Here is an 18,035-nt window from a genome sequence, read left to right on the forward strand (position 1 = left end):
TAACTCCTCACTTAATGTCCTCCTGGTTAATGTTGTTTCATTGTTATGTTGCTGATCAATTCGAGAACATGCTCATTTAAAGTTGCGCAATGCTCCCTAATGGCATTGTTTGGCAGCCACCTGCTTTGTCCACTGCTTGCAGGAAGAGCATCCTGTTGCAGCTAGCTGGTGGGGGCTTGGACCAGGATGGACTGGCAGCCCCCCCATCAGCTCCCTGCTCTCCTAAGTTCCCTGTGCAGCAGCCGTACAGCAGGCTGTCAACTGCCAGGCAGTTCAGCTGTCCCTCCCCCCACATGCTGCTCCTGGGAGCCTCCTGCTTGCTGGGGGCAGGGGAGAGGGAGGGAAGAGGTGTGCTAATGTTAGGGTGTCCCTCTCCCATAGAGCGGGGGGACGGGACACGACACGGCTCAGGAGAGAGGGAGCTTGCGGGCAGCAGCTGCTGTCTCAACTTGCTGATCTACTTAAAAAGGCAATGTACTTAAAGTGGGGTCTGTACTTAAAGGGACAATGTGAGTCTCTTTCTCGCACACAGGGTGTGTGTGTCTGCGTGTGTGTGTCTCTCTCTCTCTCTCTCTCTCAGCCATGTCTCTCTCCCTCCATTCCTATTGCCTTGCAGAGTGTTAGGCTACATTAACAACAACATGTTAACCCTTGAGGGCTCAGCCAAGTGCTAGTTCATCATTTAGCCGTAAGACATTTCCTGGGAAATATCCCACCCTCTTCCACTCACAATCACCATTGCCGTTTTGCTTAAAGTAGCATTTTTCAGGAACATAACTACAACGTTAAGCAAGGTGTTACTGTACACCCCTAATAAGATCATTGCACATAAATACCGTCTGATTTTGAACTGCCTTATCAATGCCATGTCATCTGAATACTGAATTGCATTTGGAGATCACATGCTGCGTTCCCTAATTTAAAACAAAATCAAGCTGCATGCGTATCTAAATTAAATGTATTGTAGATTACATCTCTTTTTGGACCTGTAAGATTTACTATTACTGTGTAATAATTCTCACTTACCATAAAAGGATTACTAGATACTCCAACAGCAGCAACTTGTCCAAAGGGGGTTACTACAGGCTTTGCCTGTCCAAATGCAGCAAAACCTGCACCTTGTCAAGATAAAAGATGTTAGAAGTAGCTTCATAATGGCGGCCAAGCCTTTAAAGGCAGAAGACTATTTCCTATAAGCCCACTCCCATCACAGTGACACAGGTTAAACGTTTTAGTACATTGGTAATTTGTCTATCAAGGCAGCAGGACTGGGACAAATCCGGTCCATAATTTAGCCTCTCTAAATATAAATTTTTAAAATTGCTTTTGAAGTTTTGCATAAATCTATGAATTTTCTTTCAATTCCTATGGAAACGTGTTTTTAGAATTCCCATGACTGTTTCTAAGCCAAAACGCTCCAATGTTGTTCTAGCACATGACACTCTAGTAAGTTTCTAATCAATTTAACGTAATCAGAGTGAACATGGATGTGAAACAATTTTCATCACGTAAGGTGAGTAAAATGCTAAACACACTAACAATACAAGTTCAAATTAAGTTTTTCAGCTGTAAAAATTAGAGATATTGCGATTCAAAAAATTAAAGCTTTGTAAACCCTTAAAACACAAATTGTCAACACCACGACAAAATATACAAATTAAATATGCTTAAATCAACAAATCATAGCTGTTTACATGATTCATGTTAGTCCACTTGTAACAAGCCTAATTCAAAAGTCTTAAATCACTGGATTTAAATTCAAATAAGTTCTCAAGCAGCAATTTTCTTATTTTGCCTACCTGTAAATTTCTATTGTTAACTGACATCTCTGTTCAGTTTGTGTACACACAGGGATATCAATGTTTATAAACATTTACCAATAAAAACCTAATCCTTCCAAGCCTTGCTATAAGCCAGGACTATTAATGGTTTTCCAAGAAGAAGGAAGGCCAAATCATTGTGATTTTCTACTACACATTTCGTACAAAGTAACAGTACAGTAGCACAGTAAATTACAGCATCTTTTTAAGTGTTCAGAATCTGAATACTCTGCCTCCCTAAAGCTAATACCAACAAATATTATTGAACCAATACCACCAGAGATAGGGCTTTATAATATTAATTACAGTTACAAGTGCATTAATCAGTGTTAATATAAAATGTTAAAGAACAGGAAAAACAAAGTAGCTACTTCTGTGTTACTGAAAAAAGGAAGCAAGAGTTGGGTGATTATTTCTAAAGGTTCCAAAGTTATTCCTTCCTGACTATATTCCAGTGCACAGTTTTCTTTTTGGACCTTTTCCTGCATGTAAAAATTCATTAAAAAATAATTTAGGCTATTTTCTTTTATGCTCTCTAGCCCTCTCTTTTTTAAGGTTTGAGGAAATATGTTGTAATAGGTTCCAGACACATACAGTCTCCTTCCCTGCACAAAAGTTTCAGTAAAAAATCCATATAAAAAGTCTCACTATCATTTTGAGATAGCGATCATAGTTATAGCAATAAAATGGGAGACATTTGACAAAGATTATACCATGCCATAAAAGAGCATGAAGAAACCAAGTTCTTTAGTCTGCAATTATATAGTTGCAAGATCATCCCAAAAGATCCAAGATAAGGAAAATGTACATTAGAAGTTAAGTATTGTCTTGGATTGCTAAAATGTAGTTTGACTATGCAATACTCTATGTTTTTTGCTAGTAGCAATGTACCACAACTGACACAACAATTAAGGTATACTCCTGTCATGCCTGCTCCTTACATGCAAGGAATTTCCTTTACATAGTCCCATTGCTTAACCAAGATTTCTGGTATGTATGAACTTACCATTTGGTTGCTGAGCAAAAGCAGTCTGTTGTGGGAAAGCTCCCTGGGTTGGGAAGGCAGGCTGCTGGAAATTGCCACTGAAGCTAGTAGGAAGACTGTAGGATGCAGGAGTTCCAAATCCTGCAGGCATGCTCATGGATGCTGTGCCAAATGTAGCCGCTGGCAAGTGAAGTAACATTCAATTATTTTTAATTTACAAGTAATTTCTTATACAAAATGTACTACAATGCCACTAAGAAGAATCTTGCTAGCTTTCTAATACCCGCCCAACAGCCACTGGGCGGGTTAGTCTCAGCTTCCAGTAACACTAAATTAATTTGCTCACTAGAAATTAAATAAAACACATGCAAAATAAAAAAAATTAAAGCTAAACTGCGAGTAGAACACCGTCAAGTTGGCTGGGTCCAACTTTTTTGATTACATTAGCATCTGTAAAGTCAATGGAATTCTTTTCCATGTTTTACTTCTACTCAAGTGCTTCCAAAAGTTATTTCTGGTAAAGAGTTAATGTGGAGGCCAGTATTTACAGGCAACACCAAAAAAACAGCATGTATGTTCAAAGAAAGAAAATGTTAGGTCTGAAAAATGTCAGTTTATAATTTCCAAGGTGAAATTATAAACAATAAGATAAAGTTGTAAAATCAATCTTCAGTGTTCTTTTAAAATAACTTCTTACTATGCTCAGACTCGTATACAAAATTCCTAGCACAGAATTCCTTAGTTTAAGATTGAGGTGATGCTTTAAAAAAATCTCATCTGCATCACTGTTACTGAACATTCCAGGTAGAACAAACTAGGCATGTCTTCAGAGAAATGTTGAGTAAGAGTAGCACAGTGTGACTAACAACAAAACCATTACTAAATCCTTCGGGGTTTACTGTGAATAATATTAAATAGCACACAGAAAGCTTTTTGGTATGAACATAAATGTCAGGCATTTTTGCTCTAATTCAGCATTGAGTGTAACCATTCTTTTCATTTAACTTTCTTTGGTATAAAATTTGCACAAATTTAATTCCAAATCAACACATTTGATTAACTGAAAAGTAAACTATTGTCTGGAGATAGTGTGCCCTTGTTGCCAAGAAGGCCAATGGCATTTTGGGATGTATAAGTATAAGATGTATATTTGGGCATTGCTAGCAGATCGAGGGACGTGATCGTTCCCCTCTATTCAACATTGGTGAGGCCTCATCTGGAGTACTGTGTCCAATTTTGGGCCCCACACAACAAGAAGGATGTGGAAAAATTGGAAAGAGTCCAGCGGAGGGCAACAAAAATGATTAGGGGACTGGAACAATGACTTAGGAGGAGAAGCTGAGGGAACTGGGATTGTTTAGTCTGCGGAAGAGAAGAATGAGGGGGGATTTGATAGCTGCTTTCAACTACCTGAAAGGGGGTTCCAAAGAGGATGGATCTAGACTGTTCTCAGTGGTAGCAGGTGACAGAACAAGGAGTAATGGTCTCAAGTTGCAGTGGGGAAGGTTTAGGTTGGATATTAGGAAAAACTTTTTCACTAGGAGGGTGGTGAAGCACTGGAATGCGTTACCTAGGGAGGTGGTAGAATCTCCTTCCTTAGAAGTTTTTAAGGTCAGGCTTGACAAAGCCCTGGCTGGGATGATTTAGTTGGGGATTGGTCCTGCTTTGAGCAGGGGGTTGGACTAGATGACCTCCTGAGGTCCCTTCCAACCCTGATATTCTATGATTCTATGAAAGGAATGGTGAGAGAGTGTATATATTTAAGTAACCATTAAACAGAATAAGATAAGTATGGGATATAAAGTAAACAGATAATTGACACAGTACAATTATCAAAGAATGCATTGACATTACTTTCACAAATTACCATCAACAGAAGAGGCTATTTAATAGTGAACAGCTTGACAAAACAGCAAACCCAAACACCATTGCACAATTTGTCACAATGGTTTAGGATATCCAAAAGGTGTCAAACTTACTACAAGCAAGCTTCAAAGAATTTACTCAAATAAGTTGTAAGCATCTACTAACGTGACCATGGAGGTAAGCAATAATGACTTAATTGCTTGATGCAAATAAAAAAATTACACTAAGACAATGCCAATTTTTTTCCAAGTGCCACACATCCATGCTCACTCCATTTTAAAATATGGAAAACAGCTTACTCAAAATTTACATGCAGAGAACCAGGAAGCTGGCAATAAGTTTTCACAACAAAGTAAACAATTAGCCACATGAAACTCAGATATCAAATGTGGCCACCTACCAAAATGAGCCTGAGGAAATATGTGAGAGTGCATTGCTCCCGAGAGGCCTTATGGAAAGCCACAAAAAGACCAATGTCAAATGATTTATATACTTGTGAACAGTCATTTTTATACAACTATTTTACATGACAAAAAGTGCAGTGATTAAAGAGCTTTTTTAAAACCTGTAAAAATTTTCTAACAACTAAGCTTTGAATTTATCAAGTGTACTGCAGACCAATTGGTAAATTATATGTTACCTGAAATAATTATGCTAACAAAGTCAAAGGCTTTTTTCTAAAATACACTATAAAGTTTATACCAAACCCATTTATACTGCACACGAGATGCAAATATAGCATAAAGCTAAATTATATGCAATCTTATTATATTTATCACGTTTGCAGAAAGGAACTTGTGACACAGAAAATGTTAATTACAATATCCTATCAGATCCTTAACTGGAGTACAGTAAAACTTGTTGATGCCTAAACACTTTTTCAAAGGACAGCATGTTTTCGGAAGTAAGGGAACATAGAAGTAGCTGAATAGAATTTGTTTTAAAGGGTTAATCTAAAAAACAACCTTCACACTTGTCACAGGGCTTGTCTATACTGCCCTGCAGTTCAGCCTACGAGGGAGTGAACAGCAGTGCACACCAAAGCGCTGAACTGTAACTCCTTGTGTGGATGTGAACTAGAAGGTTACTACTTCACATTAATATAACCCTGTTTGAGGAGGATTATATTAATGTAAACTAGGAGCCTGCTAGTTCACATCTGCAGCATCCATACAGGGGAGTTACAGCACAGCTCACACCCGCACAGTTCAAACTGCAGGAAGTGTAGGCATATCCTACGTCACTATCTGGCTGAGACCTTCTGAAGGTAATTCCAACAGCCTCTTTAAAGCTAAATTTTTTCAAGGATACAAGAGAATGACAGAAATTTTTAAAGATAGTCCAAAGTGGTACAGATTGTAATACTGGGATGATATTAAATAAAGGAGAGAATTTTGGTTGCATACCAAAGGTTTTAACCGAACAGCAGAGTCTATTAAATGGCAGAATACCCACAGTTGCCACATGGGGCCAATCCTAAAATTCAGCATTGCAGATAAAGAATTAATCACAGAATAAAGTATTAAACTTGTAGTAGTGTCTAAACTGAGGAGCATTGTATTGTAAGAAGGAACATTAAACTGGTTTTTCAATTTATAAATTAAACTATTTTACATATGGAGTCATGGCCTCATGGATTCTGCAGAATTCACTTCTTGTCTCAGACCTGTGCTCCATTAATTTAAGCTATCATTTAAAAGGATTTCTCATCCTAACAGTAGGGAAGGAAAAACCTGTAAACGTGAATGGATGTGGGGTTTGTCTTTGAGGGTGCAGAGAATGATAAAAGCTAGAATTGCTCCATTCATTTAAATGGGGTGTAAATTCTGACAGTGACAGTGTAAATGTCACACTTAACTGTTTCAAATACTTAAATATCCAACAAGTGTTCTTAACTCAATCCCACTCTGCATTCCATGGTGGATAGTTTAGTATAAAAAACAAACAATCATAGGGGCTACTATACTGATTGCATTATTAATTTTTTATATTTTTATTCTAAATGAAACTGCTGCAGAATTTCCAAGTGCAACAAAATTTATATTCTGCAGCTAGCTGGAACTAAGGTGCCCTACAGATGCTGCCTTTCACTGCTGAGTACCCCAAAGCGCTTTTCAAACTGTATAAAGAAACTCTTACAGCCAACACTGTAACGCAATCACATCTAGCATGTAACAGCAATAAGTACTACACAACAGGTTTAAAACAACACAACAGGTCAATGCTGTAGCCAATTAAAATTGGAGAGGGAATTTAAGAAACAGAACAGGATTACTAGAGCTGGTTGGAAAAATTCTGAATGGAACATTCTTACACCAGAAAATAGCAAATCACTGAAACTGAAATGTTCCATGAGACTATGACAATAGAGATGGAAGCCAGGCATTTTAAAAAAACCTACCTAGCCTGGATTCCTGCTAGTCACCTACCAGGCTCCTTGGCAGTCCTGGTTCCTGGCTCCTTAGCAGCCTCTCTGATGGGGAGCCAGGAGCCAATTTAACAGCTCTTAGAAGCTCAGGTTCCAATGGCTTACAGAGTCTGTGGCACTGGGGCCGCCCTCCAGGTGGTCTGCCCCACAGCTGGGACTCCCAGAACCTCCAGGCTCCTCACGAGGCAGGCTGCCTGGAGGCTTGGCAATGTTTTGAAAAGGTCAAAATGAAATGTCATTTCAACTTAAACAACTATTTGACAATTTGGCTATATGTCTTATTTAAACATTGTGCTCTTTTACTTAAAAAACAGAGTGCAGAATTTTACATTAACTTGTGCATGACCTATTTTCAGTCAATCTCTAAAAAATAAAATTATGAAACTACAAATATAATGAAGTTTTGAAATTAAAAATGTATGTATAGCATATAAAACGGTACAGTGCAATTTTATTTTTCTAACCTGTTGCTCCTCGGCTATTGCTCTGGAACGGGTTTGTTGAAGGTGCCACTGGAGCGACAGGCGCAGCCACAAATGGGTTTGTGGAAGGTGTTGCTGAAAGATTAAGAAAAATTCATTAAAAAAAAAAATTTTTACCCAGCATGGATATATATTTGTTCTACACAACCTTCACAAAGACAAATACAGTCAGAAATAACTTTACATAAGAAGTTTTTCCATACCTTTTCTGCATTGGGTACTACAGGATATAGATATTTTTTAAACACACTCACAACCACCACTGATATTTTAGACTACTTACATCATATTGCCTGCACTGGAAACAGTTACGTCATCATTTCTAATGACAGTGAAGTCATTAGTACTACTATACAATGGGACTAAAATTTAGTAATATGTTTGCTTATAGTCTGTATAAACAGTAGTAGTATTTTAATATACCTCCAAACGGAGCAGGCACACTCGAAGATGCAGGCTGTGTCTGTGCAGCAGCAGCCACTGGTACTGTTCCAAAAGCATTGCTGAAAATAATTCACATTCATTGAAGTCAGTGTTGCTCCTTTAACATTTAACATCTACAATTAATTTTGGCAGATAAAAGCAGAGTAGAGAAGGGATATTTAGGCACAGATTTGAAATGCTATATAATCCATTAGCACCAGGAGTTGAATTCTTGATGCCAAGGTCAAAGGCTAAATATATTAGCGCTGAGCAATGGTAAACCCTGTCTGCCAGTGGCAAAGTGTAAAAGTATGGACATTGAGGAGAAAACAAAGAAATAGGCATAGGCTGCCAAGCAAAAGCTTTAGGGAAATTTGCATTTCCAAGCAAAAAGTTACTACAGGGGCGTGCTTTCAATTACTTTAAAAATTTTTTTAAAAAACGTACTTTGCAAATGTCTCACTTTTCAAAACCAATCTCTTACCAATTACAAGGCTACACGCTTAAATATGCATGCAAGTAATCCACATGGAGGATTGTTATCCTCCAACAGAATTTAGTGCGTGTTGTCTAGGAAGGTGTAAAAAAGTGTTTCACTGATAAACACTTGCTTCAGTTTCATTTTACAACCTCTAGCGGGCAGTACAACCACAACTACCGTTAAGAAAAGATGCAGTTTTAGTAAGGACACTGAAGTCAACACCCAACTAACTCCTCTCCAGAATTATTTCCCTACAATTTTTAAATCGTGACCTAAACAAAGAAGAACAGTTGAATACAAGCAGGTTTTTTAAAAACTTTATCAACACTACCATAGGGCTATTTTTCTGCCTATAAATACAGTTGGTTTAGGGCTAATTACTTTAACTTCTAACAAGAAAAAGTACCTGCTAACATTACTGGTGGAAGTATATGCATTACTAGAGGTTGCTGTGGAGCTGAACACACTGTCTAATTCTGCTAGAGCTGCATACTTGTCTGAAGATGCACTTGGCTGACTTGGGGCTGACACAGCAGGACCTGACGGTGCTGTAACTACAGTGCCGAAGCCACTTCCTTGCTCACTACCACCTAGAAAAGAAGATACCATATTGAAATTTAAAATGACACTTCTAAAACCATGTTTTCCCTATAATCTTCTCCATACTAACAGAAAATGTTAATTAACTGTTCTCCCATCCTTTAAGACTAAAATTAAACAATAAAACTTAGTGCCGCTCTAATACACTATGGCTCCCAATCTCTATCTTTATAAGCACACAGTACCATACTTCAATGGGTCTATCACTCCAAAAGTGGCTTCCTAGTTTCCCCTGATCGCATTATTAAGTGAAGTACACTGCTCTCTCTTGCTCCAGTTAGAAAGATGGATTTGTTTTAAACCTTAGTATGTTGTGCATGACTCATCCTTAGAGTACAGCTTTGAAATTTTTGTACATTTAGAAAGCAACGAGGCATAAGAAATCTAACAATTAAGTTACAGAATGATGGACTCTTACTTCACTATTATCTCAAAGTATAATCCTGCGGAAACTCACACTTCCAGGTTCTTGTGACTCCTAACCATATGCTGTGGAGTATTCCCTAGCCTCCTGTATGGCATTTCCCACTAAAGACTGAATTCATGAACCATGCAGTATGTGTCACAAAAGCCATGTCATATCTTCCAACTGGTGGCTTATTTTCATTTATGCCCTAAGAGGGTAACTGCACTCCAAATCCTGAAAAGATGCTAAATAAATGATACAGATCCAGTGTATCACATTCAGGAGAACAAAATGATAGGTAACAGTATAGAATTGTCTCGTTTCCAAGGATACCTGTTCTCAGCAGACTGCCACTGAGAGGAAAAATTCCATAGATTATTTTACAAGCACCAGTGTATGGTATTTTGTAACCAAGAAGTCTAAAGTGTTCAAAAAAACTGGAAGTGTACAACAGTGTAGAGGTGCACTGAGCAATAACACCTACTTTTTGGAATACGGAAGAATATGAACAAAAAAGTTGACAAAGGAGAGTAATTTAAGGATTTTTTGTAGGTAAAATGTAAGAACAAGAGTAGTTATGCCACCTCATGATACCCTTAAGTAAGTTTCACTGAGCTAACATAGTCTATCTAGCAAATATGCACTAAAGCATGCGGAAGCAATCAAAAAATTGGACAACTTGTGATTAAAAGTAGGGTATTTTTGAACACTTGTGTACCTTATCCCTCCATAAACATTGCCAGGTCAATGGAGATACAAACACTGAGCGACTCTTGATAGTGCACCTCATAGTCCTGTTGTTTATTTGTGTTGAACACACATATAACAGCAATGTTTGTCAGAATAGCTACAAACTACTTAGTTATGGAGCAGACAGTGTCTACTCCACAATTAGAATAATGGCTCATCCTAAGAGTCAGTCAACCACTGCCCTCCTCAAAACCACACAACTTTAAGGGAAAGAATATTAACAAAGCCATATACTGTATCAGTTTTGCTTAGGAGCTGATATACATGACTTATTTACCATTGTAGTATGCTGGACTGAATCCAACTTAAACTCCAATGAAATTCATGTTACCATCCTTGTTCAATATATGGTTACCTTAGTGTGCATACAAAACCAACCCGTTAAACACTAGCAGTTGTAATCTCCTTTAAGAGAGAAAGTCTAGTCAAGCTTTACGTTATATGAACATCTAAAGAAGCTATCATGGTGGCTTTTAATTTTAAAGGTAAAAAATATCTTAGACCCGCAACTGGTGTGATTGAATGAATAAAGTCGCCCACTCCAGCAATACACAGAAACCTGAATAATGTACTACTACAATACTTATCACTCATGAAAATTTTTTTTGAGTGATCGGCTTATAAAAGAAGCATGATCTTTTTGATAAGTACTATTTTGCACATGACTGCATAGATTAAAGAATTTGCTTTGTTACAAGAAGCAGCACGGCAATATAGGAGTTTAAAATGTGCAAGTGTGAAGTTAATTAGAATTTTTTGAAGAGACAATTTAAAGCATGCTTAACATGGTTTGTTACCATTTTGACAGGCACAGCCATCCTCATAAGGAATAAAAATGAAGGGTAACAGGTCAAAGAAAAAAAACTTTAATACCTTGCCCTGTGCTGAAGATATTATCTAAATTAGCAAGAGCTGCATATTTGTCTGCTGACTGGAGATTCGGTTTATTCACTGCAACTTTACTGGCAGCAGTTGCCGTTGTGTTGCTCTGAGAAGCATTGAAGGCTCCAAAATCAGCACTGGAGGATTTGGGGAAGTTATCAAAGTGAGCAAAGTTAGCATTCATTGATCCAGCACTTCCACCTGTAACAAAATAAGTTAAACATGGATACTTTAAAGGTATAGGAAAGTCTCTCCAAATGCTCTTGGTGGCAATATCATCCCACCTCTTCGTGGTTACACCAGGCAGTAACATCACTTTTGTTTTTTATCCCACAGGCTAACTAAAGCCCCTCTAACACACTTAAAATTAATCTTGAATCAGAATGAGCACATTTATATCTATAAACTTCTAAATCTGAAGAAAACACTAAAAATTCAATAGCTTTCACACACCGTAATTAGCTCTCGCAAAATTATGTTTCAGTGCAACATCATTAAGTCAACTCAAACATCACACATATTTAGCTAGAAAAAATTTGAGTTAAATTAGCTTTAATTTTATAAATCCAAAATACAGCTTTTGCTGCTGCAAGAATTCAGCAAAATAAGTAGGAGTTGCTTTATTTTCCTCAATGGTACAATATGCTTGACTATTTCAGACATCAGTAACCACTGCAGGCAAAAAAGGTTAGCCTGAAAGTCCAGAGGTAGCACAATGGGATACCAGGCCAAGGTTCAGAGAGACTAACTCAGTCCTTTACTCCCAGATGTCATGGCTGCACCCAGACAGAGACAGACAGACAACACAGCCTTTTGGAGGGGAGATAAAGGAAAAGAACAGAAGGGATTTGAGAGCCCTCCTTTCAAAGAAAAAAAATTAGTTTCCTAGGATACACATTAAATATACTCAAGTAAATAAATCACTCTATTAGGATTTATACTAACACTCTGCTGATCTGAAATATAGGAATCAGTTTGAAAGCTCCAGCTTTTTAATGTGTGCAACAAATTTTATGTTTAAGTCTCTAAAAAGGTATTAATTTATGAGTTTCCAGATCTTCTCTGTGGACAGAGGATTCTGTTCATATGCGCAAGTCAGATTTACATTTTAGTTTAATAGAAAAAGGTGTATGTGCGTGTACACGTACGTACACTTGGTTGAGTACTCAGTCCACATTAACTATTAATAAACCATTAGCAATTTGATAATTTTAAAAGCAAGCACAGACATTAGCAATGACTGGTGAAAATATATGTAAGGGCGGAACTAAAAAAAACACAATGGCATATAAAACAAAAAACTAAGTTTCCTACTCAATGGAACTTACTGTGTACAGCCTGGAGAGGGAAAGCTGAAGTAAATTCGCCAAAACTGCAGCTAGATGAAAGCGTTCTGAACGCTGGATAGCCAGAAATTGTGTGAAGGGGATTAAAGTTAACAAAAGGGAGAAAAAAATTAAAAAGGAAGTTTAAATGACACCACATTCAAAAGGAAAAAAGGAAAAGTAGTCAGCCAAAGATTAGACAAACAGCAACTGTCAGCCCAAGCAAAAGTTTAAAAGTATGATCAAATTAACAAGAAAAGCAAAATAAGAATTAGCAATAGACCTTACACATGAAATCTTCTGATAACTGAGTGGCTAACATGCATCTGTGTGGTAAATATATTCAATACTTGTATTACTCTGGTCTGCATTATCTATCTTTACTGAAATCTTCTCTTGGAAGATGGAAATCACAGATGTAATCTCCTTTAGATAAATGTGGCCTGACATTCAGAAGTACCAATATAGTTACATTCAGTAAGCTCACAAATATTTCATGTGTAGGGCTAATTATAAGCGACATCATCATAAATTAGGAGACTTCCCAGAAGTGCCAGAAAAAAGTAAAACAAAAAAACCCATACCAAATAACCAAACAGAAAAAGGCATTCATTTCAGGTTTCCCCAGAGCTTCAGATTATGATTGTGTTAAAGCAGGCAGATGCAGGAAGTAAACTGAAGTACTTTCTCACTTGTACGTCTGGATTATTTTGTAAAAATTAATCAGAAGTGCTAGTAGTCTACCTGTATTTTGGGGCTGAAAAGGAGACTGACTTGCTGTGGGGAAACCTCCAAAATTACTCGAACCACTAGACTGTCCAAATGCATCAAAGTTTGCAAAACCTGCATTTGCAGAGTTCTGTGCTGTAAATTGTAAAGGAACAGAACATGTTAATGGACATGGAAAACAAAAACACATGTATTAACTGAAGTAAGTTATGGTTATGTTGGTCTGAGTGTGATGTCCTACCTCAAGCATGATTTTTCTCTTTATAAATGAAGCATCACATTCTTATCTAAAGTATAAATACACATCCTATGGATTAAATTAATCTTCAAAATGTATTTTAAGCCTTTCATATTTGCCTTCATAGGTTTGTATCAATAAATTTCCCACTCATTTTTCCATAGTTCATTTCTGTTAAAGCGTGAGTGATATGCCATTACCCACAGTAACTGCATGACCTCAAGAAAAGGTAAATCCGCACTGCAATCAAAAGCGTAATTGCAGCGAACGGTGACATACCTAGGCTAGCTTTAATCTAACTAGCATGGCTAGCAATGAAGCTGCAGCAGCACAGACTTCAGCATGGGCTAGGACTACTTGTAAGCTTTGAGATGAAGCCAATACCATGCTGCTGCACTGCTATTTTTAGAAAAGCTAGATTACAGCTAGCATGGGCATGCCTACTCAAAAACGGCAATTATGCTTTCGATTGCAGCGTAGACATACACAGTGTCAGATTCATCTTAAACCAACAGTACTAACACAGAAAGCCCTGAAAACAGAACACCACATTTGTAACTGTTAAAGAGTCAAACAAACAAGATTGTATCTTTCCAAACACTGTTTTCCAGTGAAATGCCAATCCGTCTGGTAGGCTACTTGACTCCCACGAGTCTGGTTTGGAAACGTGAAATATGTTCTACTTCTAGGATGTATTTTTACACCATTTCAAAATGTCAAGCATTTATATATGAAGTACAACATTGTTAGAGGGAATTTAATTTGTCACTACTGAGTTTGTTTTGGATACATACTATTCAGAAGTCATTCAACCTGTCAAAGCATTCAAAGCACTATGTAATTAAAATGCAATTAAAAAAAAAATCACATAATGGAACACGAAGCCAAACCAAGCAGTGAAATACTAAAGATGCCTTCTTTTGCAAAACAGCATTTATATTGATTTGACCTTTTTAGGGGTTTTTTTGCCCCTAGATCCAGATATTAAGAATACTGGACAATTAACAAAAATTGCATGTCCATCAACATTAGGTGTGAAAAGTGAACCTGCAAAGGAAGGGAATTTAGAATTGACACCCATTGTGCCCTCAACCCTTCCCTTTGTGTCTTGACATTGCAGGTAACTGAGGTAAGCTGTTGGTTGAGGGAGTCAGGGGCTCAACTCCCAATGAAAGTCAGTATAAATTCAGTGTTCAACTCATTGGCTACTTTGAAAATTCTAGCCGCTATTTACGTGCTACACTATGCAAGCAATAATGACTAGAGGGGAATCCCTACACATGAATCTCTAATTTAAAGTGACTTACTTTTTTTTTTTAAGTTGATCTAAAACCCCTCAATATGATGTGATTTTCCATTGGCATAACAGAATTGGGAATGGGCTCTTTGGAGGTTCTGTGGTATTACCAGGTCGGTGCTTTCAATGTGCCTGAAGCAAGTTTTTACAACTAAGTTATAAATCCCAGGAAACAATAAGCTATAATAGAAATACTGATGCCTAAAGTATGGAATTGGAATCTATTTAAATAGAGATTGGAGAATTCCTCATCCAACTTTAGCCATATCTCTGGAGTTTTGAGCAACAGCATAATGGGAGGCAAATGTGTGTACTGAGGAGGAAGTTGCCACTCTACAAACATCTACAACCAGAACCTGTGGCAGAAACACCATCAAAGCACACTGATCTTGTCAAACGAGCTGTGACTGATCGGTGGGGTGACATTATCCAGGACATAGCACGTGCACATATAAGAGTTGATCCAAGAAAAGTTTCTTTGCACAGAGACGGATTGTCCCTTTATTCTGTCTGACACCACTATAAATAGTTAGTAGGACTTATGGAAGTGCCTGGTCCTGCACAAATAGAATACCAGAGCTCTTCTGATGTCCAAGGTATGTAAAACGCTCCTCCCTCCCTGTTCGAATGTGGCTTCGGGAAGAATGCAGGCAAACAAATGGACTGGTTGATATGGAAAAACACACCACATTTGGAATGAACCTGGGGTGAGAATGCAAATTAACCATGTCCGTAAAGAATATTATATAGGAAGGCCCCGACATTAAGGCACATACTTCTCCTACCCTTTTGGCAGAAGTGATGGCCACTGAATATATCATCTTCACTGGCAGAGGCAGCAGAGAGCAAGTAGCCAAAGGTTCAAATGCCAGACCCATAAGACTGGACAAACACCAAGTTTAGGTCCCATGGAGAATTACCATCTTGTACCTGAGGACACAACTTGTTAGGCCCTTCAAAAACCTTGTAGATATGTCATTAGAGAAAATAGTGATTATCTTCTTTAGGGTGGAATGCTGAAATAGCTGCCAGATGTACTTTGATTGAACTAACAGCCAAACCTTGGTGTTTTCGGTACAATAATTAGTCCAGAATATGTTGAACCAAAGAACAGGACAGCAATACCCCACCACTGGCAAGAACAAATGGAAAAATGCCTTCATTTAAGAGAGATAAGTAGCTCTTGTAGAAAACTTTCTACTATTTAGAAGGACCTCCTGAACCTCTTTCAAGCAAGATCACTCTCTAATATTAGCACCAGAGCATCCATGCAGTTGGAGTAGGCGCCCATGACCTTGAGAGATTAGGTCTCAGTTTAGTGGAAGTGAGATTGGAGGTTTCACTGACACTGCCAAGAGAGTGAAGAACCAGTGTTCACGGGCTCAAGCTGGAGCCACGAGTACGACTCTGGCTTGGTCACATCTTATCTTTAGTAATACCCTCTGAATGAGTGGGATTGGGGGAAAAGTGTAAAATGGGCTGCCTGACCACGGCAGCAAAAACAGCGACTGTCAGGGAACCTGGGCTGCAATCTAGCAGGGAGCTGAACTGCTGACACTTTTCCTTGTCACAAACAGGTCTACTTGGGGAAACCCCACCAATGGAGGATGTATCTGGACCAAGACTACTCAGTGACTCATAAGCAATCTGATCAGGTGGTCTGTTGGATCATTTTGGACCCCCAAAGATAAGAAGCTTTAGATCTATCAAGCTAGCAATGGAAAGCTGCCTCTTGATAGAGTGGAAAAAGTTGGCTCCTCCCTGCTTGAGACAGAACATTACTGCTGTGTTGTATGTAAGGACTAACAGACTTTTTCTTGATGTGCAAGAAACATCTGGCACTACAGTCCGATAGTTTTACACATCAATGGCAGGGCTGAAAGCTAAGTGTTCCAAGGACCAGAAATCCTGAGTCTGCAGAGAACCCAAATGGATTCCCCATCCCAGGCAGACACATCCATCACTAGCATGAGCATCAGCTGCAGGCAGGCAAATGGAACACCTACACATACATTGGCTGAACCTGTCCATCAATCAAAGGAGCCAAAAACATAAGTCATTCTCATCACCAACTCTAGCTAATGGAGGCGCAGCGAATAGATAGATGCCAACCCACTCTGAGGAATTCTGGAGTTGAGTCCAGCATATTGAACTACATACAGGCAGGAGGCCATATGCCCCAGGAGTCTCAAACAGTTTCGTGCTGTTGTGACTGGGTGTTTTCTACCTATAATAATTGATTGAATTGCCTGGAACAAAGTCCAGCACAACCCCTATAAATGCTACTCTCTGGACCAGGGAGACAGGAGACTTCTCTGCATTGACTAGCAGTCTCACAGCATTGAACACTGACTGGATCAGGCATAAACTGCACTGTACCTACAGCTGACACAGACCCTTGACAAGCCTGTCATCCAGATTTACCCCTACTCTCAACTCCCGATCTTCTAATGAATGCAGCTACTACTGACATAACTTCTGTAAAGATCCTGAGAGCGGCTAATAGGCCAAATGGTAGTACAGTGAACCAATAATTGTGACACTGATAACCGAGGTGCTAACTCTTACCAAATCTGCACAGCTGACTCCTACACTGAAAAATTCATAGCTGGAAACCAGACCAGCTCACGTGTGTTAGTACTACTCAAGATAGGTGCTAGACTTGTAAGACTGTGTTTAGACTCTACAAAATGTTAGTACGTTGCTGCATACATTAATCTTACTTGTAATGTCTGAATCCCATGCTCTCAGGAAAGTTTTGCTTTATAAATTGTAAAAATGCCTGTTCTAAACTTGTGAACCTAGGCAGAAAAAGGACTATCGAGTCTAACTGGGCTACTGTAGGACAAAAACTTAGTTGATTTCTTCATGGGTGGAAGTTTACTATAGGATTAGCTACCAGCGTGCTCTTTGTTGAGATCTCCGGTACAAACTGATCTGGGGTAAGTGACCGGTCTATTGGGACTGGTAGCAACCTGAGTATTTTGTGATTTTTGGTGTAGGTAATTATTTTTCACTAAGTGCAGCTTGTCTGGGTGGCAAGATAGACTGGAATGCCCGAGGGGACAGTCTGCGACTCCATGGTAAGACTAGTACAGTGATCCAGGAGTTCACATGTGTTACTGGGTAGTTGAAATCTAATTACAGAACCACCACTTTGGGGCATCTGCCCTGCTTTTTGATAGTTTGACCTGAGGCTGGCACTCATGGACATGAACCACTCCAGACAGCATGACAATAATAATTTTGATTTACCAGAAATCTGAGATAATCAAGCTCACAGGAAGTGACTGCCACAAGGAAGTACGCATCCTGTAAGTCGA

The 18,035-nt window shown here is 38.5% G+C and overlaps 1 protein-coding gene across 7 annotated transcripts in view; it reads right to left on the reverse strand.

The window, feature by feature from the left end:
• AGFG1 (ArfGAP with FG repeats 1) overlaps positions 1-18,035 on the reverse strand; it is a 68,150-nt gene that overhangs the window by 2,567 nt on the left and 47,548 nt on the right. For 2 of the 7 annotated variants that reach the window (XM_084639766.1, XM_084639772.1), the window contains exons 6-13: positions 13,193-13,312; positions 12,452-12,523; positions 11,115-11,324; positions 8,892-9,075; positions 8,005-8,084; positions 7,564-7,656; positions 2,827-2,985; positions 1,027-1,118 (exon numbers count right to left, since the gene is read on the reverse strand). In XM_084639766.1, the coding sequence (XP_084495892.1) occupies positions 1,027-1,118; positions 2,827-2,985; positions 7,564-7,656; positions 8,005-8,084; positions 8,892-9,075; positions 11,115-11,324; positions 12,452-12,523; positions 13,193-13,312 (1,010 nt within the window). The remainder of the gene's footprint in view (positions 1-1,026; positions 1,119-2,826; positions 2,986-7,563; positions 7,657-8,004; positions 8,085-8,891; positions 9,076-11,114; positions 11,325-12,451; positions 12,524-13,192; positions 13,313-18,035) is intronic. The other 5 variants (XM_084639770.1, XM_084639767.1, XM_084639769.1 and 2 more) reach the window with 5 other exon arrangements.

Source organism: Lepidochelys olivacea (assembly GCF_965140295.1).
Source record: "Lepidochelys olivacea isolate rLepOli2 genome assembly, chromosome: 9".
NCBI classification, from domain to species: Eukaryota; Metazoa; Chordata; order Testudines; family Cheloniidae; genus Lepidochelys; species Lepidochelys olivacea.